General features: G+C 42.1%; 1 protein-coding gene across 4 annotated transcripts in view; it reads right to left on the bottom strand.

Moving 5' to 3' along the window:
• Positions 1 to 26,015, bottom strand: part of pomt1 (protein-O-mannosyltransferase 1) — a 62,802-nt gene extending 36,787 nt beyond the window's left edge. Inside the window, exons 1-7 of one of the 4 annotated variants that reach the window (XM_072240316.1) lie at positions 25,782 to 26,015; positions 24,525 to 24,663; positions 12,644 to 12,750; positions 7,010 to 7,060; positions 2,993 to 3,139; positions 2,267 to 2,378; positions 2,103 to 2,168 (exon numbers count right to left, since the gene is read on the bottom strand). In XM_072240316.1, the coding sequence (XP_072096417.1) occupies positions 2,103 to 2,168; positions 2,267 to 2,378; positions 2,993 to 3,139; positions 7,010 to 7,060; positions 12,644 to 12,750; positions 24,525 to 24,646 (605 nt within the window). In that variant the 5' untranslated portion in view covers positions 24,647 to 24,663; positions 25,782 to 26,015. Of the gene's footprint in view, positions 1 to 2,102; positions 2,169 to 2,266; positions 2,379 to 2,992; positions 3,140 to 3,184; positions 3,257 to 7,009; positions 7,061 to 12,643; positions 12,751 to 24,524; positions 24,664 to 25,751 lie in introns of those variants that run through there. The other 3 variants (XM_072240315.1, XM_072240318.1, XM_072240319.1) reach the window with 3 other exon arrangements.
• Between the last annotated feature and the right edge of the window lie 858 nt (positions 26,016 to 26,873).

Genomic DNA, 26,873 nt, shown 5'->3' on the forward strand with positions numbered 1-26,873 from the left:
CTACCAACCCCTCCACCTATCTTCGTATCATCCACAAACTTTGCTACAAAGCCATCAATTCCATTATCTAAATCACTGACAAACAATGTGAAAAGTAGCTGTCCCAATACTGACTCCTGAGGAACACCACTAGCTACTGGCAGCCAAACAGGAAAGGCCCCCTTTATTCCCACTCGCTGCTTCTTGCCTGTCAGCCATTCCTCTATCCATGCCAGTATATTTCCTGTAACACCATAGGATTTTACCTTGTTAAGCAGCCTTATGTGAGGCACCTTATCAAATGCCTTTTGAAAATCCAAGTAAATGACATCCACTGCCTCTCCTTTGTCCACCCTGCTTCTTACTTCCTCGAAGAACTCTAACAGATTTGTCAGGCAAAATTTCCCTTCACAGAAACCGTGCTGACTTTGACTTATTTTATCATTAGTCTCCAAGTAACCCGGAACCTCATCCTTAATCATGGACTCCAAAAGTTTCTCAACCACTGAGCCAAGAAAGCTTATCAGCACTCTAATTTTTCAGGAGGCTAAAGAAATTTACAACGTTCCCTTTGATTCTCATCAATTTTTATCAATGCACCATAGAAAGCATCCTATCCAGATGCATCATGGTTTGGTATGGCTACTGCTCTGCCTGTGATTGCAAGAAACTGAAGAGAGTTGCAGACTACCTCAGTACATCACAGAAACTAGCTTTCCATGGACTCTGTCTACATTTCTCACTGCCTTGGTAAAGCAGCTAGCATAAACAAAGATCCCAAGTACCCCAGACATTCTCTCTTCCCCCCTCTCCCATCAGTCGGAGGATATACAAGTCTGAAAGCACAGATCATCAGGCTCAAAGACAGCTTCTATCCTGCTATCATGAGACTAATGACCATATGCTACCATCGTATTAAGACAGATTCTTGATGCTCATTCTAACCCTGCACCTTTGTATCTATCTTCACTGCACTTTCTCTGTAACTACAACACTTTATTCTGCATTCTGTTACTGTTTTATATTGTACTACCTCAACTCTCAATTGATCTGAATGAACAGTATGCAAGGCAAATTTTTTCACTGGACTTCAGTACATGTGACAATAGTAAACCAACTTACCAAATTTTGAGGTTAATTGACTTACATCGGTGATAAAGTGACCAACTTTGACAAGGGAACCAAGTTTATGGACAAGCTGTAGAGGGGGAATGAATTTTGCTGCTCTTTCAAACAGGTATGACCAACACAATGATTTAAATCAGCGGTCCCCAAACACCAGGCCGCGGACTGGTACTGGGCCGCAAAGAACGTGCTAGTGGGTCGCGAGGAAATGATATGAGTCAGCTGCACCTTTCCTCATTCCCTGTCACGCCCACTGTTGAACTTGAACATAGGGTTGCCAACCGTCCCGTATTTGCTGGGACATCCCGTATATTGGGCTAAATTGGTTTGTCCCATACAGGACCGCCCCTGTCCCGTATTTCCCCCACGGTGCAAAAAAGGTTGGGGACCCCTGATTTAAATAGTCTTCTATGAGGTGATAAACTACACAAGAAGTGCCCACAAGCTTATCCCACATTATAGTGATCAACAGGAGGAATCTTGGCTGGATTTTCTTCCCCGCCCCCCACCACCCTTAGCACAGACTTCAGGCCAACTCTGCTTAGAACAGCATGAAATTTAGAAGCTTTCTAGTATTAGTGACTCAGCAACATTATGGGCACAACAAAGAAATCTCAAGCAATACACACAAAATGCTTCATTAGGATTGACGAAGGGTCTCAGCCCAAAACGTTGACTGTACTTCTTCCTATAGATGCTGCCTGGCCTGCTGCGTTCCACCAGCGTTTTGTGTGTGTTGCTTGAATTTCCAGCAGCTGCAGATTTTCTCCTGTTTGTGTAAAGAAATCTCAAGACACTTTTTCACCTAGTTCTTAATTGCATTGAAATGAAGTGTGAATTAAGCTTACATGTATTGGAAATGGGAAGCAATCTTAGCCTTCTGGGGTTTAAGGTACAAGTACACTAATTTAGCTGACATCTCTGCTTGCTGCCAATAGTGTTGCAATATTAGCAGATAAGCAGCAATTGCTAGTTTAAATAAATGTGAAAGAACTCACCCAACAGCAAATGCACACGCTGTTCCGGTTAAGAAAAGCCAAGACCACCATTTCACTGAAAATGAGCTGAAACAAAGTGTAAAGTGATATGAGGCCTCAAATTCTTCACTGTGTGCTTTCCGAAGTTTGCAACACGAAGACATCACATTAACATTTCATCGTACCTGCTTCTCTGTATATTGTAGAATTTCAGATAAGACAAAACCGCCAGCAGTGCAAAGAAAATGAGAATTGATTCCAGAAGCATAAACCGTGACTGGGTTATTAAGGAGTTTTCTATTTAAAAAAAAGAGAACTGTAATATTGGAACTAGGTAAAAATTCTGCACACATACGTTTTATATTCAGATTAATACATGTTGACACCACATACTGGTAGGAATAAAATCTACCACACATAAGAACAGCCACACAGAGTGTTCCATTACGATTTGTTTACAAACTTTACAGTTTATAAGCAGAGACCTGCTAACAGTCCTCTGGCATCTCATATTGTAACGTTAAAATCTGAATATTGTAACATGCTTTTAAATAACCCTATTTCACTGCATGCAACAAACCCACCCACTGCCATTCCAGAGTATTATGGAAAAAAAGATGCTCGACAGATCTGCTGATTAGTAGCTGTAAAAATTGCTGGTAATTATTGGGAACTGATAAAAAAAAATCTAAAATAGAATGTAAATAAAACAACATGCAATGCTGCTCCTGTAAATAACTTGTAAATGAGAAAACTCAATCTGCACAACAGGATTCTCTACATCACTTTACGAGTAGTTATATAAATTTTCTTACCGCTATATTGACCACTATGTAAAACTTTTACATGCTTTTAACACTTACTAAACAACTCAAATATCCTATTTTCCATTAATTATGCTATCAAATTACCAAACATGATAAGAACGGCAGCAATAAGAGCAGAGGTATGAGAATACTTGAGCTCTATGATAATCTGGTATGCCAATGAGATGCACAGTGCTCCAGCCAGAGCTGGAAAGAGCCTCAAATTCCAAACCGGGACGTTCCCTGAGTATTCTGTGAAAAGGAGTACACAAATGTTACTATGTAATAATAATTTACCATTGAAATGATAGAAATGCAAAATCAGCCACAATCAGCAGAAACATTCCACATCCCTTACCAATTTTCCACCTGCACAAAGGAATAGGAGAAATAAAAACAGGTAATGCTAGAAAATTTTACCAGGTCTTGGACCCAGAACGTTAAATTTATTTCTCTTTCCACAGATCTACATGATCTGCTGAGTGCTTCCACCATCTTCTGGTTTTATTTCATATTTTCAGTACCCACAGTTTCTTTAGTTTACAGAGTTGGAAAAAACAGAGAATATGTTCTGCCAAATTGGCCATGATTAACTTGCTTGTCTTGCACCTTTCAAACCAATGACAGGAAAGAGACTATTAAAAGAGGAAAAATTTATATGAATGACCCAGGTCTTTGAATCTACATTGGGTTAATCTGGCACAGCTCTCAAGAATATAACAACCTTCCACAGAAAGTGATGGATATCAAAGTAAGTATAATACAAGTAAGCTCCTTTTCATATAATTGATTTAAACGTATTTAAGCAACACACATCAAAGTTTCTGGTGAACGCAGCAGGCTAGGCAGCATCTCTAGGAAGAGGTACAGTCGACGTTTCGGGCCGAGACCTTGTTTTAAATTGTTTCCTGGCATTTAAGTGTCTTTACATTTTTAATTTAAAAAAATAAATAGTACTTTTAACAAATTTCACGTCACATGCTGGTGATAATAAACCTGATTCTGATTTAGAAACTTTTTTTGAAAATCAGAGATGGTCATTAACATTCGATTTGTCATCTCATGATCCTGCAAAGGGGTTAACCAAACGTTAAAGCAATTCAAGGGCTTCATTTCTCTGTTTTGATCAGAATGTTCCTATAATGTGCTGGCCACGGGAATTACTGGGGAGCTCCAGGGAGTCTGATCCACAGAAACCCAAGCAGTTCACCAGTCAATGAAGTATTTAAGCAAATCAGTGAGAGAGAAGGATTAAAAAAAACAGTGGAGGATGAAGTTCAAGTGTCTGAAAAACAACCAAAAGTAAGAATTTGCATTTATACTGCACTTTTAATACACTGAAAGAATCATTATGAATTAGCAAACAAAAATTCAAAGCAAATCATATCAAGGTAGGCAATTGAAAGCTTGCTTAAAATACTATGTTTAAAGGAGGTGAGGCAAAGATAAACAGAGGTTTCAGACAGGAAATCCCAGAGTTTGGAGCCTCTGCATCTTGAGCCACAATCACCAAAATTAGAATGAAGAAAAAATGGCCATTGGAAAGGATGGAGACCTCAACTAGTGAAGTCCTTTCTGCTCATCCTAGAAAGGATTTTGTCAAGAAATACTGAACACAGAAGCAGGGGAGAAGTTGAACAAGCTGCTGAAGAGGAACTGGGTGTCACCAGCATGTATGTGGAATCTGAATAGTTATTGGACGATGCCAGAAGCACAAGTTGCAGCCAAGGAGAGAAAGGCAAAGACAGATCTATGGGGACTGACTTATGCAGGATCTCAAGAAGGAACTGCTGAATGTTATTGTCTGACATGTAGATAATGAGTGTAATCTGACCCTGAGTTAATAAATCCAAGGTCAAACCATTGATATTTGGATGTTCTCTAGCTATCAATTTAGTGAAGGGGAGAAGATGGCGGCGCGACGCAGCGTGCGCGGCCGCTCCGAAATGATATCGTAATTGTCAAGTAGGGGCCGTGCACAATGCTGATTTGATGGAGACAAACGTGAGAAGCACGGAGGAACATCTGGAGAAACTTCTGAAATGCCCGCTTCGCTGCCACTGTGCGATCGAGAATCTCCGGAGGGAAAGGCCCCAAGTCCTCAGCTTTGCCTATTGCCTGTTGCCGGGGCCGGGGTCAAAGCGTTCGGCAGAGATGGTGCTCGGTGCTCAGTGTCGGAGGGCTGGTCGGAGGCTCGAAGTTTTCGGACGGACTCAAGAGTCGGCTGCGGTCGGGTGCTTCCAAGGTGCTGCATCAGCAAGCTTGCGGCGCTGGAGGTTCATGGCAGGGAGAGTTTTTTTTCTTCCTTCTACCGTCTGCGTGAGATGATGGGATTTTCAAGAGACTTTGAGACTTTTTTAACCATGCCCATGGTCTGTTCTTTATCAAATTACGGCATTACTTTGCACTGTTATAACTATATGTTATAATTACGTGTTTTTTGTCAGTTTTTCAGTCTTGATTTGTCTTGTGTTTCTGTGATATCATTCTGGAGGAACATTGTATCATTTCTTAATGCATGCATTACTAAATGACAATAAAAGAGGACTGCGTGTCCTCATAATCTAATCTAAATACCTGACCACTTTAAACGGTGGAAATCGGATTACAGAGTACAGAATACAGAATGCATGCCTGGAAGGATGCAGCTCACTAAAGAGGACTGAAAAAGAATAAAGGAAGAGAGAGCAGCACACTTTAAGAACACATTTCATGTATCTCAGAAAAAGTGTGTTAGTGCGTTTCAGGGAGAAAGAAAAAAAACTGCAAGAAGATTGCATCCATACCTGGCTAACTACAGAAATTTAAGGATGGATGAAAGATTGAAAAAGCCAATGTACTGATAAAAAAGGTTAAAGGTCAGCCAAAAAATTGGGGTATTTTTCAGAAAACTATAGAGAATGAATAAGGGAGAACTTTGAGTCTGTTGAGTAAACTGTAAAATAACATGAAACAAATAGCAAGAGGTTCAAAAGGTAAATATGAGAACAGATAAAGCAACAATGAGATTGGGAAGCTAATAATAGGAATTAGGGAAATGAAGGAGTGAAATATTTATTTTAGATTGGTCTTCAAAGTAGAAGACACTTAAAATGCCTTTATAATACTGGATAAACAAGTGGTCGAAAGGAACTTTAAATAATTTCTGTCAACTGGAGAAAAAGTAATAGCAGCTCTGGATCCTGTTTGTTGCTTAGGTTCTCAGTCAAATCTCAGCACTATCCTAGTTAAATTAATTTGTTTAATTTGTGCACATACCATCGGAATGTTTATTCAGCTTCTTTCAACAGGAAAAAATGTATGTAGCAATTCACTGAAGCTACTATTGATATCATCTTTTTTGCGACCTTTACCATGAAGATCAAAACTAGCAACGCTCATGAAGATCAATATGGTTAAATGATACTATTTCCAGCAAGGAATCTAATGCCTCTAAAATGTAACCAAGGACTTACTGACAGTTGCAACCTCAGGTACTATCTGAAAAGGGAAAAGAACATGGTGGAAATACTCAGCAGAGTTCTGACAGAATTAACAATTTGCGTTGATGATATTTCACCTTGATGAATTTTTGTCTTTTTCTTTTAATGGTTGCTGCCCAACCTGCTAAGTATTTCTATTATTTTTTGTTTTATTTCAGATATCCAACATCTGCAGTTTATTGCTTTTAGGTTACCCACAAGAGCTCTATGAAACTATTACTTTTTACTATATGCTTGTTTATGGTCTGGCCTAACATTGATTACAAACATACATACTTTATCCAAATGGATTCAATATTGTAACAGGAAAGAACTGATACGGATGCAGAAGTGTAGTCAACGTTTCATGCACTGACACCTGCTTATCTAATCAATGCAGAAGTTAGAACTATTATGACTGTGGTCACAGACAAGGGTTGAAACAGCTGAAGGCTAAATACATTTTACCTTCTCCAGTGTGAATCAGTTATACACATTAGAATAACCCAAGGATCTATTTCAAGCAAGTAGGTGGCATATATGCAACAGGTAAATTTATTCTGTGTGAGCTTTTGTTCTTTATATTCATTTTTGCAACATCACTTCATTTGGGCCTTCAGATTACTACTGACTTCACCACAAAATTAACAATCGTATCTACCTGCACCAATTTTATTCCAGGCGAAATTTCCATCGAAACCACCAAGATATGCTGAAAATGAAACAAAGATGTTGCATAGCAATTAATACATGCTAAAAGAATTCTTTTTTAACCCAAGTCTTTGGCAACTTTTCAGTTTTGGAAAGAGATGTTAGTAATACTAAGGACGAGGAAGTAAATTGGATTCATCACTGGCTTTGTGGGAGAAGCCAGGGGAGTAGTAATAGACGGTTGCCTCTCTGATGGGAGTGGTGGTGGCGTAGGAAATCGGTGCTGGGTCCATTGTCGTTTGTCATCTATATCAATGATCTGGATGATAACGTGGTAAACTAAATCAGCAGATAACACCAAAATCGGGGGCAAAGTTGACAGCGAAGAAGGCTATGCAAGCTTGTATCGGGATCTAGACCAGCTGGAAAAATGAACTGAGAAAGGGCAAATGGAAATTAATGCAGACAAATGTGAGGTGTTGCACTTTGAGATCACAAACCAGAGTAGGACTTACCACGAATGGTAGGGTACTGAAGAGTGCAATAGAACAGAGGCATCTAAGAATACAGATCCATAATTAATTGAAAGTGGCGTCACAGGTAGATAGGGTCTTAAAGAGAGCTTTAGGCACATTAGCCTTCTTAAATACAATATTGAGTACAGGAGTTGGGATATTATTTTGAAGCTGTATAAGACTTTGGTGAGTCCAAATTTGGAGAATTTTGTGCAGTTCTAGTCACCTACCTACAGGAAAGAGTACAGAGAAAATTTACAAGGATGTTGCCAGGACTTGAGGAGTTGAGTTACAGGAAAAGATTCAATAGGTTGGGACTTTATTCCCTGGAGTGCAGGAAAATCAGAGGGGATTTGATAGAGGTATTCAAAATTATGAGGCTAAATGTAAGCAGACTCTCCACTGAGGTTAGGTGAGACTAAATTCGAAGTCATAGGTTCAGGGTGAAAGATGAAATACTTATGGGGAACCTGAGATAGAACTTCTTCACTCAGAGATTGGTGCAAATGTGGAATGAGCTGCCAGTGGAAGTGGTGGATGTGGGTTCCATTGCAACGTTTAAGAGAAGTTTTCATAAGTACGTGATGGGAGGGGTATGGAGGGCTGTGGACCAGGTATGGCTCAATGGGACTCCGTAAAATAACAGTTCAGCACAGACCAGATGAGCCAAAGTGCCCGTTTCTGTACTATAGTGCTCCGCGATTCTATTAGAAAAGTGATTGCCAATGCAACGTATCAAAAGGAAAATAAAGTACAAGTGTAAACACGAGTCCTGATGAAGGGTCACGGCCCGAAATGTCAACTGTACCTCTTCCTAGAGATGCTGCCTGGCCTGCTGCGTTCACCAGCAACTTTGATGTGTGTTGCTTAAAGTACAAGTGGCAATTTTAACTTTTGTTATTCTGCACAATTATAGCTCAAGTGTTTGGCTGTTTTATTATTATTGTTACATATACCAAAATATAGTGAAGAGCTTTTGTTTATGTGAGCAACAACACACAACATGCTGGAGGAACTCAGCAGGCCAGGCAGCATCTATGGAAAAGACTACAGTCGACGTTTCGGGCTGAAACCTTTCAGCAGGACTGGAGGAAAAAAGATTAGGAGTCGGAGCTAAAAGGTGGAGGGAGTGGAGGGAGAAACATGAGGTGATAAGTGAAACTTGGAGGGGGAGGGGTGAAGTAAAGAGCTGGGCAGTTTGGTGAAAAGAGATATATGTCTGGAGAAGGGGGAATATAATAGGAGAGGAAAAAAGGCCATGGAAGAAAGAAAAAGGGGGGAGGAGCACCGGGGGAGGTGATGGATGGGCAAAGAGATCAGGTGAGTTCGGGAAAAGGGGATGGGGTATGGTGAAGGGGGTGAGAGGAGCCAATTACCAGAAATTTGAGAAATCGATGTTCATGCAATCAGGTTGGAGGCTACCCAGACATAATATAAAGTGTTGCTCCTCCAACCCGAGTGTAGCCTCATCTGACAGTTGAGGAGGCCGTGGATTGACATATCGGAATGGGAATGGGAAGTGGAGTTAAAATGAGTGGCCACTGGGAGATGCTGCTTCTTCTTTCCACTATAAAAAAAATGGTAAGAGCATATGCAGTATGGTAGCAAACCGAACTGCACCATTTTGTAGTATATTATTTAATTAATGTACTGCTGAGACACAATCTTTAATGGATGATTTTTGGTACCTTTCTTTGATGTACAGTATATGAATTGCAAAAGAGCTGTTTGATCAAGGCAGCCTAATCCTTTACACACATTTGAATTTTCATTAAGAATCACTGGTGACACTCAAGAAAAAAACTTTAGTAAACATAGACCTATGTTGCAAGGCCACTTAAGCACTCTAGTAACAATTAGTTCTAAGGTTCTCCAAGGTCTGATCATTATCTCTAATATCTAGACCTTTCATCTCCTTTCCCATAATATTCTCCTGCGGTCAGAGCATGAAGATGGTCTCAGTTTTAAAAAAATATTTAAATGTCAATTAATGCGACCATGACCACAGCCTTCAATCTTTAACTTAGTTATTTTCAATACAGAACATAGAAAATATTACAGCACAATACAGGCCCTTCGACCCACAATGCAGTGCCGAATATGTACTTACTTTAGAAATAACCTAGGGTTACCCATAACCCAATATGGTCTTTCCATAACAAGAAAATGGTTGCCAAGCTCAAGACCCACACCACCAGGTCCAGGAACAGTTATCATCCCTCAACCATCAGGCTCTGGAACCAGAGGGGATAACTTCATTCAACCCATCACTGAACTTTTCCCAAAACCTATGGACTCAACTTCAAGGACTCCGTCTCATATTCTTGATATTTATTGCTTATTTATTATTATTATTATATTTTTTCTGTTTTTGTATTTGCAGTTTGTTGTCTCTTGCACATTGGTGTTTGTCCATCTTGTTGAGTGTGGTCTTTCATTTATTCTATTGAGTTTCTTTGTATTTACTATGAATGCCACAAGAAAATAAATCTCAGGGTTGTATACGGTGACACGCACTTTGAACATAATAAGGACTGGCCCGTACATTGTATTATAAACAACTTTGTAATGCAGAAACAATGGCTGAAAAGATTCAAATGTAGAGTAAACAACTAATGAGATATTTCAGCTAAGATATCCAACGTGCTCATTAAATAGCCACAAGTTAAAGTTGTATTTCAGTACAATAATAAATAAACCATTTCCTCTTTTAAGGAGGAATGTTCTCAGGAAGGCCAGAGACACTCAGTTTGTACTTTGCCTAGTCAATTCCAAGGGAACTGCTTCTCTTTTGAGCTAGAGCCTAGAGAACAGGGTGTATAATTTGCACATCATTTTACCATTTAAAAACATAATGTCAATGTAATAAAGCTTATTACAATAAAATCTGCTTTGTACAAATCACTAGTAAATTATCATTGCAAATAATCCAATATATTATCATTGGATCAAACACACTTTTGGTAGCATAGTGGTTAACCTACTGGACTATTACTTCAGAGATTAGTTCAAAATTAAACATAGGTAATTAAAGCTCAGTAACAATAGCTGTAGAACTATAAGATTGCCATTAAAACATGTCTGGTCCAAAAATATCGTCTAGGGAAGGAAATTTGCAAATCTGGCCTATAATACTTGTCCAGACTAATGCGTTGACTCATAATCATCTCCCCAGCTCAAGATAAATTAGAGATTTCAGCAACATCTATTCTCCAAGAATAAGTTTTTTAAAAAATCATGCCAATCAGTTCATTTTCACCTTTATGAATAAGTCTAAGAGAAGTCAATAATCTGGTTTCCTCAAAGCTGAAGAATTCATCATATTAACAAAAATTAAAATTAAAATAAACAGCTATTCCATTAATTTATCAGCAATTTTAAAAGGTTACTTGCTATTCTTTAAACAATGAGTTTTTTTCTCTTTTAAGAAATAGTCACAGTCCTAGAAAAGTACAGCATTGAAACAGGCCCTTCGGCCCAACTAGTCCATGCCAAATCATTTAAACTCCTTACTCCCATTGATCTGTATCAGAATCATAGCCCTCCATACCCCTATCATTTATGTATCTAATCCAATATTCTCTTAACCATTGAAATCGAGCTCGCATGCAGCACTTGCACCGACAGCTTGTTTCACACTCTCATGAGTGAAGTTTCCTTTCACGTTCCCCTTAAACTTTTCACCTTTCACCCTTAACCCATGTTGTCTAGTTGTTCTCCCACCCAGCCTCAGTGAAAAAGCCTGCTTGCATTTACCCTATTGGCTCCTCAGAATTTTGGATACCTCTATCAAATCTCCTCTCAATCTTCTACTTTCCAAGGAATAAAGTCTTAATCTACTCAATCTTTCCATATAACTCAGGTCCTCTAGACCCAGCAGTATCCTTGTAAATTTTCTCTGTACTCTTTCAACCTTATTTACATCTTTCCTGTGGGTAGGTGACCAACACTGCGCACAATACTTCAAATTAGAAGTATAACAACTTTGGCATAATGTTCTAACTCCTGTACTCAATACTTTGAGTTATGAAGGCCAATGTGCCAAAAGCTTTCTTTAACACCCTGTGATGCCACTGACAATGAATTATGGACCTGTATTCCCAAATCCCTTTGTTCTACCACATTCCTCAGTGCCCTACCATTCACTGTGTAAGACCTACCCTGGTTGGTCCTACCAAAGCGCAACACCTTACATTTGTCTGTGTTAACTTCCATCTCCCATTTTTCTACCCATCTTTCCAGCTGGTCCGGATCCCACTCAAGCCATTATAGTCTTTCTTGCTGTCCACTACACCCCCAATCTTGGAGTCATCCACAAACTTACTGATCCAGTTAACCACATTATTCAGATTTTTGATATTCATGACAAACAGCAATGGACCTAGCACCGATCCCTGAGGCATTCCACTAGTCACAGGCCTCCAGTCTGGACAGCCAACCATCTACCACCACTCCTTTGCTTCTCGCACAAAGCCAATGTCTAATCCAATTTTCTACCTCATCTTGAATGCCAGGCAACTGAACCTTCCTAACCAACCTCTTCAAATGTCTTGCTAAAGTCCATGTAGACAACATTAACTGCCTTGTCTTCATTAACATTCCTTGTAAATTCCTCGAAAAACTCTATATGCTTGGTTATACACAACCTACCAGGCATGCAGCCATGCTGACTATCCTTAATCAGTCCATGTCTAATCAAATACTTAGACATCCAGTCCCTTAGACTACCTTCCAATAACTTTCTCACTACTGATGTCATGCTCACTGGCCTATAATTTCTTGGAATATTTTTAGAGCCTCTTAAACAATGGAACAACACTGGCTATCTTCCAATCCTCTGGTACCTCACCTGTCACTAATGATGATTAAAATATCTCTGCTAGGGTTTTGGCAATATGCACTTGCCTCCCGCTGGGTCCGTGGGGCACCTTTTCAACCCTGGGGACATATCCACCCTATTTTGCCTCAAGACAGTAAACATCCCCTCTTCTGTAATCTGTATAGAGTCCATGAAGTTGATGCCATTTTGCCTCACTTCTGTAGACTCTGCGTGTTTCCTGAGTAAATCCAGATGCAAAAAATCAACAAAAATTACGCGTAATGCTTTAAAAATTATTTTAGAGGCTTACCTCCAAGAGCCAGAATCATGTGACCAAGAGGAGGTCCACTGTCGTCAATAAAAAACATTTGTTTCATATATAGTGAAACAAATTGTCCATAATAAACTTCATCAAACCTGGGAAGAGATTTTGGATGTCACAGTCAATGAACTGCTGAGAACTAGAGAAACACTGAGCTAAGTGCAGTGGACAGCTCAACTAATAATGCTTTCATGATGAATCCAACAAAATACTGAGACAATGTTTTTAATATTAAACAGTAAGACTTTTTTTTAAAGAAGTGGTCCATTATCTATTAAAACTAGGTTGGTTGCCAGTGTTCTAATCTTGCAAGAACGCTTTGACAATATTTTTCCCCAAAACAAACATGATGCAACGTTAAAAATAAATAAGAATTTAAAAACATAGGATTAGTGCAAACTGATTGTAGACATGACTTGGTGGGCCAAAGAACCTGTTGCTGTGTTGCATGTCTATCTTTCTGATCCAAATAGAAAAACCACTACCAACCCATCAATTATGTGCCTTCATTTGTGTTCCATCAGATACCTGCATATGTACTGCTTCACACATTTATACCTATAAACACTGTAAATTAAGCACCACCTCAGTGAAGAAAAGGAATTGGAAAATAAGGCCGTTTTTACAAGTTCTCTGTTGCCGTGATTCTTTATGCTTTGGGAACGAATATTGTGCAATGGCTTTAGGAGCTCTGTACAGAACTTCCAGTACTAAAGATGCTGCAAAGCAATTAATCTTTCCAACATGTGAACATCACATTCTGTAAGAGTTTCTAAAGATGGCTATCTTGCTTATGAAGAAAAAAATAAATACAACTAGCATCCATTTTTGAGAAATATTTTCCACTTTTCCTGCTTTTATTTAAAAAGTAACAACTGATCACATTCACTTGGCCCACTTCGAACACCTCCCTTCCCTTGCTTGATCTCCTCTATCTCCATTTCTGGAAACAAATTGTTGACCAACATCTTTTGTAAACTTAGTGATTCCCATAGTTATCTTGACTATACCTCTTCCCACCCTGCCTCCTGTAAAATGTTATTCCCTTTTTTCAGTTCCCTCATCTCTGCCGTATCTGTTCAGAGATGTCCTCTTTCTTCAAAGAACGGGGTTTCCCTTCCTTGACCATTGATGCTGCCCTTACCCACATCTCCCCCATTTCCCGGACATCCATGCTCACCCATCTTCCCGTCATCTTGACAGTGATAAGAGCTTCTATTGTCCTTACCTACCACTCCATGAGCCAACACATCCATCACATCATTCTCCACAAAGCTCCCCCCCCCCCCACCCCACCTGCCCATCCACCTTTTCCCTCACCTCCATTCATGGTCCCAAACTGTCCTTCCAGGTAAGGCAACATTTCACCTGTCTGGTGCTCCTAATGTGGCCTCCTCTACATTGATGAGACCTGTCATAAATTGGGGGAGCACTTCGTCGACCACCTTTGTTCCATCCACCAAAAGCAGAACATCCTGGTGGCCAAACATTTTAATTCTGATTCCCATTCTGACATGCCAGTCCGTGGCCTCTTCTTGAGGCCACTCTCAAGGTGGTGGAGCAGCACTTTATATCCCATCCAGGTAGCCTCCAACCTGAAGGCATGCACATCAACTACTTCCTGCGGTAAAAAGTTTTCCCTCCCCTCTTCTTCTATTCCCCATTCTGGCCTCTTACCTCTTCTCAGCTGCCTATCACTCCTTCCCTTTCTCTATGGCCCACTCTCCTCTCCCAGTAGATTCCTTCCTCTCCAACCCTTTACCTTTCCTACCCACCTGGCTCCACCTATCACCTTCTAGCTATCCTTCTCTCCCTCCTCATATCTTTTTATTTTGGCATTTTCCCTTTTCCTTACCAGTCCTGAAGAAGGGATTCATTCCGAAATGTTGACTGTTTATTCATTTCCATAGTTGCTGCCTGACATGCTGAGCTCCTCCTGCATTTGTGTATGTTGCAATTGGTCTCATACTTGTTTACGAGCATTGAGAACTTGGAATATAAGGTGTTCCACCACCCTGAGAGTGGGACAAGAGGCCATGGACAGACATGTTGGAATGGGAAATGGAATTAAAGTGTTCAACATTTACATTGCAAAAGAGTGGGGAGGAGAAGATGGCAGCGCAACACAGCGTGCGCGGCCTCTCCGGTGAATGATATCGGTATCCGTCAAGTGGGATGCTGTGCACAATCCTGATTTGATGGAGACAGGTGTGAGAAGCACAGAGGAACATCTGGAGAAACTTCTGAAATGCCCGCTTCACTGCTGCTGCTACTGTACAATTGAGAATCTCCAGAGGGGAAGGCCCCAAATCCTCGGCCTTGCCTGTTGCTGGCGGCCGGGGCTGGGGTCGAAGCGCTTGGCAAAGATGGTGCTCGGTGTCGGAGGCTCGAAGTTTTCGGACGGACTCAGAGTCAGCTGTGGTCAGGTGCTTTCAGGGTGCAGCATCAGCAAGTTTGCGGCGCTGGAGGTTCATGGCAGGGAGAGTTTTCTTCCTACTTCTACCGTCTGCGTGAGATGATGGGACTTTCGAGACTTTGAGACTTTTTTTTTTACCATGCCCATGGTCTGTTCTTTATCAAATTACTGTATTGTTTTGCACTGTTGTAAATATATGTTATAATTATGTGGTTTTTGTCAGTTTTTTAGTCTTGGTCTGTCTTGTGTTTCTGTGATATCTACTGGAGAAACATTGTATCATTTTTTAATGCATGCATTACTAAATGACAATAAAAGAGGACTGCGTGTCCTCATAATCTAATCTAATCTAATATGTCATTCAACCGAAGAAAGCAAATAGCAGACACAGACAGGAACTTTTTAACAAACAGTTAATATGTAGACAAGGTCACTATTAGAGTCTGGGGATCTTAAACAGTAGGAGGACTAAAACAGAAAGGATAAAAATAAACATGGGCAGCCAAGGATAGAGGTACAATAAAAGACACCCCCATTGGAAAGCCAACAAGCTCAAGTCATCTTGAACTGAATTCCTGATGCATCACATTTCGCTTTGCAAATCTGGTTAGAATTTGTCTGTAGCGTGTTTTTTTTTTACTTAAAGAGGAAGCTTTCTCAACTAGTGATCTGATTGAACACTGTTGAGGTTCAATTTTTGTTTTAATGATATAGCAGAATTTAGTGAAAGGTTTTATTCTGGAGTACATTCATTATAGTCAACAATATTTTACACAAATGATCTAAGTGGTTAATTCAGAGATCTTTTCTTCCCCAAAAAAAGTTAAATTAAAATTAATAAAAGGACTAGTAGCTTCCATTAACATTATTTCAATTATAATTATGCTAGACTCTTTGCAGTAATAATCCCCGAATCCCAGATGAGGTCAATGCCTTTTACGCTCGCTTTAACTGACAAAACATGGAGGAACCTTCACAAACTCCCACAGCCCCTGAGAACCTGTGATTTCATTCTGAGGCTGACGTGAGAGCATCCTTCAGGAGGGTGAACCCCTGAAAAGCATCTAGTCCAGAAGGGGTACCTGGCTGAGTACTGAAGACCTGTGCTGATCAACTGGCTAGAGTGACCACTGATATTTTTACTCACTTTGGCAGTCCGTGGTACCCATCTGCTTCAAGCAGACTTCAATTATACCAGTGCCCAAATGTGAACTTATCACCCAGTAACACTCGCATCCACTGTGATGAAGTGCTTTCAGAGGTTGGTGATGAAACACCTCAACCCCTGCCTAAGGAGTGACTTGAATCCACTCCCGCTAGCCTACCGTCACAACAGGTCAACAGCAGATGCCATTTCTTTGGCTCTTTGCTCAACACTGGAACATCTGGAGAGTGAAGATGCATATATCAGGATGCTCTTCATTGACTGCAGCTCTGCATTCAATACTATCACCCCCCCCACCCCCGAAAATGAATCAATAAGCTCCAAAATCTGGACCTCAATATATCCTTGTGCAACTGGATCCTCAATTTCCTCACCTGCAAACCCCAGTGAGCTCTGATTGGCAACAACATCTCCTCTACAATCACCATCAGTGCAAGTGTACTACAAGGATGCTCTACTGACTTTATATCTGTGACTGGAGGCTAAGCACAGCTCTAATGCCATATTTAAGTTTGCCGATGACACCACTGTCATTGGCAGCATTGAAGGTGGTGATGAATCAACATATAGGAGGGAGATTGAAAATCTAGCTGAGTGTGCCACAACAAATACCTCATAGAGGGATCAGAGTTGGAGATGGTCAGCAGCTTTAAATTCCTCGGTGTTATCATTTCAGAGGATTTGTGCAGAGCCCAGCATGCAGTGTCATTACAAAGAAAGCATGGCAGTGCCTCTACTTTCTTAAAAGTTTGTAAAGTTCCTGCATGTCATCGAAAACTTTGACAAACTCCTATAGGTGTGCAATGGAGAGTAAAGTAGCTGACTGTATCATGGCTTGGAATGGAAACACCAAATATCCTTGAATGGCAAAGCCTACAAAAATACATTGATACAGCCCATTCCATCATGGGTAAGGCCTTTCCCATCACTGAGCACAACTACAAGAAGCAGTGTTACAGGAAAGCAGCATTCATTGTAAAGGATTCCCACCAATCAGGTCATGCTCTCTTCTTGCAGCTGCCATCAGGGAGGTGGTACAGGAGCCTCAAGACCCACACCACCAGTTTCAGGAATAGTTATTACCCTCAACCATTAGGCTCTTTAACCAGAGGGGATAACTTCACTCAATTTCACACCCCAACACTGAAATGTTTTCATAACCTATGGATTTACTTTCAACGACACATGTCATGTTCTTGATATTCTTTGCTTATTTATTATTATTTTGTGTGTGTGTTGTTTTTATTTGCACAGTATGTTGTCTTTTTGCAGACTGGTTGTTTGTCCATCTCATTGTCCACTTCCTCACTTGCAGACTCCAGTCAGATCAGATTGGCAAAAACATCTCCTCCACAATCTCCATCAGTGCATGTGCACCACAGAGATGTGTGCTTTCCTACTTATTTTACACCTATGACTGTTGTCAGAAAGCAGCATCCAAAATCCTCACCACCCAGGCCATGCTCTTTTCTTGCTGTTGCCACCAGGTAGAAGGTACAAGTGCCTTAGGACTCGCACCACCAGGTTCAAGAACAATCATTACCCCTCAACCATCAGGCCCTTGAACAAAAGAGGATAACGACAATCATTCTACAGTTGCAAAAATAAATTTTGTGAACCCTTTGCAATTACCTGGTTTTCTGCAGTCTGATGTTCATCTAAGTCACAATAATTGACAAACACAATCTGCCTAAACTAAACTAATTAACACACAAACAATTGTACTTTTCGGAACGCTCTGCTCTCCACTCCCTCCGCACTAATCCTAACCTTATTATTAAACCTGCCGATAAGGGGGTTGCTGTTGCAGTCTGGCGTACTGACCTCTACCTTGCCGACGCACAGCGACAACTCGCGGATACCTCCTCTTATTTACCCCTCGATCGTGACCCCACTAAGGAGCACCAGGCCATTGTCTCCCACACCATCACCGACTTTATCCGCTCAGGGGATCTCACATCCACTGCTACCAACCTTATAGTTCACACACTTCGCACTTCCCGTTTCTACCTCCTACCCAAGATCCACAAACCTGCTTGTCCTGGCCGACCTATTGTCTCAGCTTTCTCCTGCCCCACCGAACTCATTTCTGCATACCTCGACACGGTTTTATCCCCCCTTGTTCAATCCCTTCCTACCTATGTTCATGACACTTCTCACACTCTTAAACTTTTCGATGATTTTAAGTTCCCTGGCCCCCACTGCTTAATTTTCACCATGGATGTCCAGTCCCTATATACTTCCATCCCCCATCAGGAAGGTCTCAAAGCTCTATGCTTCTTTTTGGATTCCAGACCTAATCAGTTCCCCTCTACCACCACTCTGCTCCGTCTAGCGGAATTAGTCCTTACTCTTAATAATTTCTCCTTTGGCTTCTCCCACTTCCTCCAAACTAAAGGTGTAGCTATGGGCACCCATATGGGTCCTAGCTATGCCTGCCTTTTTGTTGGCTTTGTGGAACAATCTATGTTCCGTGCCTAGTCTGGTATCTGTCCCCCAATTTCCTTCGCTACATCGACGACTGCATTGGCGCTGCTTCCTGCATGCATGCAGAGCTCGTTGACTTTATTAACTTTGCCTCCAACTTTCACCCTGCCCTCAAGTTTACCTGGTCCATTTCCGACACCTCCTTCCCCTTTCTAGATCTTTCTGGCTCTGTCTCTGGAGACAGTTTATCCACTGATGTCTACTATAAGCCTACTGACTCTCACAGCTATCTGAACTATTCCTCTTCTCACCCTGTCTCTTGCAAAAACGCCATCCCCTTCTCGCAATTCCTCCGTCTCTGCCGCATCTGCTCTCAGGATGAGGCTTTTCATTCTAGGACGAGGGAGATGTCTTCCTTTTTCAAAGAAAGGGGCTTCCCTTCCTCCACTATCAACTCTGCTCTTAAACGCATCTCCCCCATTTCACGTATATCTGCTCTCACTCCATCCTCCCGCCACCCCACTAGGAATAGGGTTCCCCTGGTCCTCACCTACCACCCCACCAGCCTCCGGGTCCAACATATTATTCTCCGGAACTTCCGCCACCTCCAACGGGATCCCACCACTAAGCACATCTTTCCCTCCCCCCCCCCTGCATTCCGCAGGGATCGCTCCCTACGCGACTCCCTTGTCCATTCGTCCCCCCCATCCCTCCCCACTGATCTCCCTCCTGGCACTTATCCGTGTAAGCGGAACAAGTGCTACACATGCCCTTACACTTCCTCCCTTACCACCATTCAGGGCCCCAAACAGTCCTTCCAGGTGAGGCAACACTTCACCTGTGAGTCGGCTGGGGTGATATACTGTGTCCGGTGCTCCTGATGTGGCCTTTTATATATTGGCGAGACCCGACGCAGACTGGGAGACAGCTTTGCTGAACAACCTACGCTCTGTCCGCCAGAGAAAGCAGGATCTCCCAGTGGCCACACATTTTAATTCCACATCCCATTCCCATTCTGACATGTCTATCCACGGCCTCCTCTACTGTAAAGATGAAGCCACACTCAGGTTGGAGGAACAACACCTTATATTCCGTCTGGGTAGCCTCCAACCTGATGGCATGAACATCGACTTCTCTAACTTCCGTTAATGCTCCACCTCCCCCTCATACCCCATCTGTTACTTATTTTTATACACACAATCTTTCTCTCACTCTCCTTTTTCTCCCTCCGTCCCTCTGACTATACCCCTTGCCCATCCTCTGGGTCCCCCCCCCCCGTCTTTCTTCCCGAACCTCCTGTCCCATGATCCTCTCGTATCCCTTTTGCCGATCACCTGTCCAGCTCTTGGCTCCATCCCTCCCCCTCCTGTCTTCTCCTATCATTTTGGATCTCCCCCTCCCCCTCCAACTTTCAAATCCCTTACTCACTCTTCCTTCAGTTAGTCCTGACGAAGGGTCTCGTCCTGAAACATCGACTGCACCTCTTCCTAGAGATGCTGCCTGGCCTGCTGCGTTCACCAGCAACTTTTATGTGTGGTACTTTTCATGTCTTTATTAAACACCATTCACAGTCCAGGTGGGAAAAAGTAAGTGAACCCTTGTATTTAATAACTGGAAGAACTTCCTTTAGCAGCAATAACCTTCACCAAATGTTTCCTGTAGCTGCTGATCAGACTTGCACGACGGTGAGAAGGAATTTTAGACCATTATCCATAAAAAACTGTTTTAGTTCATCAGTATTTCTGGGATACCTTGCATAAACAGCCATATTCAGGTCATGCCACAGCATCTCAATTGGGTTAAGGTCTGGCCATTCCAAAACACAAATTTTCTTTTTTTTTTTACACCATTCTGTTGCTGATTTACTCTTGTGTTTCAAATCATTGTCTTGTTGCATCATCCAACCTCTATTAAACTTCAGGTTATGGACCACTACCCTGACATTCTCCTGTAAAATGTCTTGATACAATTTTGAATTCATTGTTCCCTCAACAATTGCAGGCTGTCCAGGCCCTGAGGAAGCAAATCAGCCCCAAACCATGACGCTCCTTCCACCATGTGTCACAGTTGGGATAAGGTTTGGTACTGGTGGTGTGCAGTGCCTTTTTCCTCCAAACACAGCAATGTGCATTTCTACCACAAAGTTCAATTTTTGTCTCGCCTGTCCACAGAACGTTGTCCCAGAAGTGTTGTGGAACATCCAGGTGGTCTTTTGCAAACTTGAGATGTGCGACAATTTTTTTTTTTTTTTTAAAGAGGGCAGTGGTTTCCTCTGTGCTGTCCTTCTATAAATACCATTCTTGTTTGGTGTTTTTCTTATAGTGGACACATGAACAGAGACTCTAGCAAGTTCTAGAGGTTTCTGCAGGTCTTTTGTTGTTACCCTTGGGTTCTTTTTCATCTCCTTCAGCATCGCATGCTGTGCCCTTGGTGTGATCTTTGCAGGACACCCACTGCCAGGGACAGTAGCAACAGTACTCAATTTCCACCATTTGAAGACAATTTTTCTTACTATGGACTGATGAACACTCAGGTGTTCAGAAATGCTTTTGTAGCCTTTTCCAGCTTCAGATATCTCTACAATTCTTCTCCAAAGGTCCTCAAAGTTGTTTTAATCGAGGCATGGTGCACAAAAAACGGATCTTTCTTGAAAAGTAGGCTGTCAGTAACCTGACTTTGTGCAGCTTTTTTAAAGGTCAGGGCACCTCTACAACCTACACCTCCAATCTCATCTCATTGATGGAAATCATCGTTGTCAATAACCTGCTCCATTCTGTAAAATCATCAACCTAATTAAATGTCATTCTCAGTAACTGCGCTACCTAAAAATACTTGTCCTGAACTACAGCTTTTAAACCAACAATGTTGAATTGAGTTGACTTTATTTCTTACAGCCTTCACATACATGAGGAGTAAAAATCTTTACATTAGATCTCCACCTAAATGTGCAATGTGCAATCATATAATTTATAATAAATAGAACAGTCAATGTAATATAGAGTACACTCAAATCAGCGCAAGTTCATCAGTCTGATGGCCTGGTGGAAGAAGCTGTCCCAGAGCCTGTTGGTCCTGGCTTTTATGCTGCAGTGCCACTTCCCGGATGGTAGCAGCTGGAATAGATTGTGGTTGGGATGGCTTGGGTCCCCTAATGATCCTACAGGCCCTTTTTTACATACCTGTCCTTGTAAATGTACTGAATTATGGGAAATTCACAACTACAGATGCGCTGGGCTGTCCGCACCACTCTCTGCAGAATCCTGTGATTAAGGGAGGTGCAGTTCCCATACCAGGCTGTGATGCAGCCAGTCAGGATGCTCTCAATTGTGCCCCTGTAGGAAGTTCTTAGGATTTGGGGGCCCATACCAAACTTCCTCAACTGTCTGAGGTGAAAGAGGCGCTGTTGTGCCTTTTTCACCACACAGCTGGTATGTACAGACCACGTAAAAAAAAGGTTAAACTCAATTGTAAAATGTAAACCTATGCTTTTGACATTAGTTGTTCTGGGATCAAAGTCATACAAAACCAGACATCCCACCTCTCCCGGAAGTTCTGGGAGTCTCCCGCATATGAATAGCGGCTCCCTGATGCCCGCAAATTATATACAATATCACAGAAATCAATTTTTTTGAGAGCGAGCGAGAGAAAGCAAGTGAGAGCGCAAGAGAGAAAGCAAGAGAGAGCACGAGAGAGGAAGCAAACGAGAGAGAAAGCAAGAGAGGGCGCGAGAGAAAGCAAGAGAGGGCACGAGAGAGGAAGCAAGAGGGGGAGGGGGAGGGGGAGGGGGCGCGCGCCGTGGCAGTGTGTTCCAAAAAAAAAGAAAATATAAAACGTACGTCACCCCAGACTACAGGTTTCCCCCGCCATCCGAAGGTGAAGCGTTCCTATGAAACGGTTCGTAAGCCGAAATGTCGTAAAGCGAAGAAGCAATTACCATTTATTTATATGGGAAAATTTTGTGAGCGTTCGCAGACACAAAAATAACCTACCAAATCATGCCAAACAACACTTAAAACCTAAAATAACAGTAACACATAGTAAAAGCAGGAATATGATAAATACACAGCCTATATAAAGTAGAAATACTTTTCCACAATCATTACTGAACTGTTCTCTGTAGCGAAAATCGCACGCAAGTGCCGTCAGCAGAAAATCTCGCGCAAGTGCTCTCAGCAGAAAATCTCACGCAAGTGCTGTTGGCAAAAACACGCACAAGTGCTCTCCAGTAACCTTTAAACTATGAAGCTGCCAAATCATACCAAATAACACGTAAAAATACACAGCCGATAATAAGGTAGAAATGATGTATGTACAGTGTAGTATCACTTACTGGAATTGAGAAAACAGCGCCAAGCACACTGATGATGGTGTGTTAGACTGAGTCGTCGCAGGTTGGCTGGTGCAGTGGCCCCCCACCCTCTAGGCCGCTGAGCGATACATTGCCGCGAAGAATGCAGGGGTCCAGCTGTAGCCAGGAGGTACACGGCACATCTTTAAGAAAAAAGCCGAAACAAACATGCTAATTAATTAGGTGCCGCCTGTAATTGTCGGCCCAGATCATTGCCGATTTCCGATTGCGTCGTCTCTGATCTGGGCCAGCAATTACGTGTCGGCAGCACCTAATTAATTAGCATGTTTATTTCAGCTTTTTTCTTAAAGATGTGCTGTGTGCCTCCCGGCTACTGCTGCATTCTCCGCGAATCGGTATCTGTCCGTGGCCTGGTTGTTGGGGTGGTGGGACACTGGGGTGTCACCTTGTCGCCTTATTTCCATTACAGCAGGCAGCTCATCTTCTCCTATGACTGCTCGCCTCGATGTCGAAGGTCAAGGTTCGTCGTCTGCTGTGGCTGATGTGGAAGGCTTGCTTCACTGCTGAGCCTGGCGCATTTTTCTATCACACAGTTCTTTAATAAGGACTCAAACCATCCTGCAAATGTATCCCCTAACCCGACGTACCCTTTCAAAATTAAAGTTGTACTTTATCATTACTCATTCGGTTTCGATTGTTATCCTTTTTTCTTCCAACTGCATCAGCTCTTCATCTGTCAGTTCTTGGTGTTAGGATGCCAAAACCTCTTCAACATCATGTTCGTCAGCTTCCACAAGCCAAACTCACGTTGTCCTTACTTCGTTCACCACGATCAAAATGCTTAATTATGTATAGTTTTACCATAAGTGTAACACCCTTACGAGCTCTTTCAGGCTTTTCCGATACCATAGAACTCATCTTGCAAATGGCTGCTCACAAGCACGTGTTAAAGCAATGCAGTTCCGAATCCGGGGGAGAGCGGCTGCTCGGGGCGCGCTGCCTTTTTTCGCGCACTGATTTTTTTATCGCATGCTGAATTTTTTTTCGTAACAGTGAAAACACCTTCTGAAAGCGAAAACAGGGTACTAAAGTAGGTCTTTCGTAACATTGAGGTTTCGTAAAGTGAACATTCGAAAAGCGGGGGACACCTGTACACTAAAGTGTACCCCTACCTGATAGGGGTCAAAAATAATGACAGTGTTGCTCGCTGCACTATTTGCAACAGTGACTTTTCTGTCTGTAAAAGACACGTTGAGGTGAGATTAACAGGTGTCATTCGTTCATTAGCATAGCTAATGTTATTTAAACTAGCTGGCTAGCTGCTAAGGAACTACTCTATTGCAGACATCCCACCTCTCCTGGAAGTTCTGGGACTCTCCCGCAAATTGATGGTGCTACCTCCCTGAAATGAGTTTTTGCAGGGTGGGATGTCTGCAAAACAGTTTTATCCTTACATGACCATCGACAATGGAGCAACACAGACAAAGAGGACATGAAGATGGGAATAACTTGCTTAAAAATATTATTTTTAAAGCAAGCAATATCTACTTACACAACAGCTCTAGGATACTGCAGTCCCCACAGTCTGCTTCCAATTCCCAGAATAGTAAGAATGGCTAGAACCACATCAACCTGGATGGTGATTATACATGGCATTTTCAGCAGTTCCACCATTTTTCCATTTAGTAGTTCTGTAAGACACAACAGGTATTTATGCAGATAAGTAGAAAGCAACTTTATACTTTCAATTAAGTACAAATATATCTATCACATTCACCTCATCAGTCACTTCAGAGCCCAGAGAACCTGAATGGAAGACATCCTTGAACAAAGTGCAGCAGATAGCACCACAGATATTAATAAAATTCACCTGTCAGTTATTCTTATCATCTGCCACAAACACCTCAAATAGTGAGGCCAGATTCAAATGTTGCCAACCTATTACCTGTACCTTGATCAGGCAGCAGATTTTGCTTACAACCAATATACATTTTCAATTCATGCTTAACTGCTTGTTTAATTCTCATCTAAAGTATGCAAAACTTCACTGTATTCATTACATCATCTCCTCGCTGGGAAGTTAAAGAGATAGCAAGAGAGCGCATACTGATTATTAGCAGTTTCTCCGCGCTGAAGGTTATTCATGTGTAAGTTATCCTTAAAGTACCATTGCAGTAGTTCACTTGCTTTTATGGCACGGCTGGTACCAACTGATCTGTGTCTGGATTAATCATTGTGGGGGAAGTTAATGTGTCAAGATAGGTACAAAATGCCTATGCTTTATTTTTCCCATTTAAACGAGTGCAGAAGAACTTCAAATCTTGCACGCCGTCATTTAACTCTAGCGTTATTTTGTTCTATGAAAAAGTAGACAGTACGTGATGCTCCGCTGAACATTTTTTCTGCACTTGGGAACCGTAAACGACTATCAAGTTCCACTTAAGCGAACAAAACTTAAAACCAAGAATGATTTGAATTATATGAACTCCGTCTGGGTCCATTTAATCTCAACCGAAAGTGGAAATTATGAGCATATATTACTTTAACCGTGGGAAATGCATAAAGACTGAGTTCAAGTTTTAGGTTTCAGCCCCTGCTCAAGAGCCAGGCTGAGTTCCACGTCAGGTATTGAAAATATGTTTCTCCCCCAATAAAGGCGACATGATTCCAATATAGCCCCCGTCTGCTCCTCGTCACAAGGTGGTACGATTAGGCAGAGATGACTGCACAGTGTTTGGTAGGAGGGGAGACGGCTGGAGGTATTTCACCCCACACTCACTCAGTGAACAGAAGATTCGGCGGCACACACCGAAGGAAAGGCGCCGCTCTCCGCGGAGTGGGTTAGAGAGAATGCCTCGCACTGGTCCACGGCTCACACTGTCACTTTGTTCTCCGCTCACTTCACCTCACGCTCCCGCATTAAGCTTTATTTTTTTAAAATAGTAATTCGCGGTCAAAGTGCATTGCGGGCTACCGACGGCCTGAGAGAGCTCGCGAGGCCGCCCCGGCGCCGAGAGCAGCCGACGCCGCGTGCGCGGTGAGCTCGGGCTGACTCGGAGGACGAGGCCGAACCCGAACCCGAGCGCTGACGTCATCCGCAGCGTACCTACATAGCAACCGTATCTACGTTACGTCTGCGATAAGCCGCCTCCGGCGTGAGGGCTGAAAAACGTCACGTTAGGTTTTGCAAATTCGCACCAGAAAGCGAGCTGGGTTTATTATCTCTGACAGATGTCATGAAATTTGTTCTTTTGCCGATATGTTGCCGCTTCATCCTGACAACATAAGAAGGCAATTACCTTGGATTAAGCCAATCGTCCTAATGCAAATTGAAATTAAAGCGCTTTTATTTTACATCGGGAGATACTTCACCCTACTTAACACACTTCACACACACACCTTCCTAATGGGGCTGCGTGCTTCTCGGACTCCTAATTTTACGCCTCTGGGATATTCCGTTATTGTCACTTTAGCATTTCTTCCCGCACCATTCTGTTCATTTGCATCCTTCCCTGTACAGTATTAATTATTGTGTGGTACTGTTCACTCTGTGCACTTCATGCAAGCAAGCGATTTTATTGCACACTGGTCAATATGACAATAAACTCACCTGAATCCGTATCTCAAATTGAGGCGGCGCTGCAGAGATTCAGCATCCTGGGTCCGGGGATGGCTGCTTGAGTCCTAGGGGAAACTGAGTAAACATTTTGTAGTGTTTAGAAGAGATCAGCTCGTTGTATATCTAGGAATAGAAAAGAAAGCTGCAGTGAGAACCTGAAGCGTAGCTGAGCCCATAACCTCTTAAAATAAGTAGGCTAGTTTAGTACCAAAATAAGGGAGGGAGGGGATGAAGGGAAGAAAGATAAAGACTCAAACAACAGAAAACTTACAGATGCTGCAT

Source organism: Mobula birostris, chromosome 22, assembly GCF_030028105.1.
Source record: "Mobula birostris isolate sMobBir1 chromosome 22, sMobBir1.hap1, whole genome shotgun sequence".
Taxonomy (NCBI): domain Eukaryota; kingdom Metazoa; phylum Chordata; class Chondrichthyes; order Myliobatiformes; family Myliobatidae; genus Mobula; species Mobula birostris.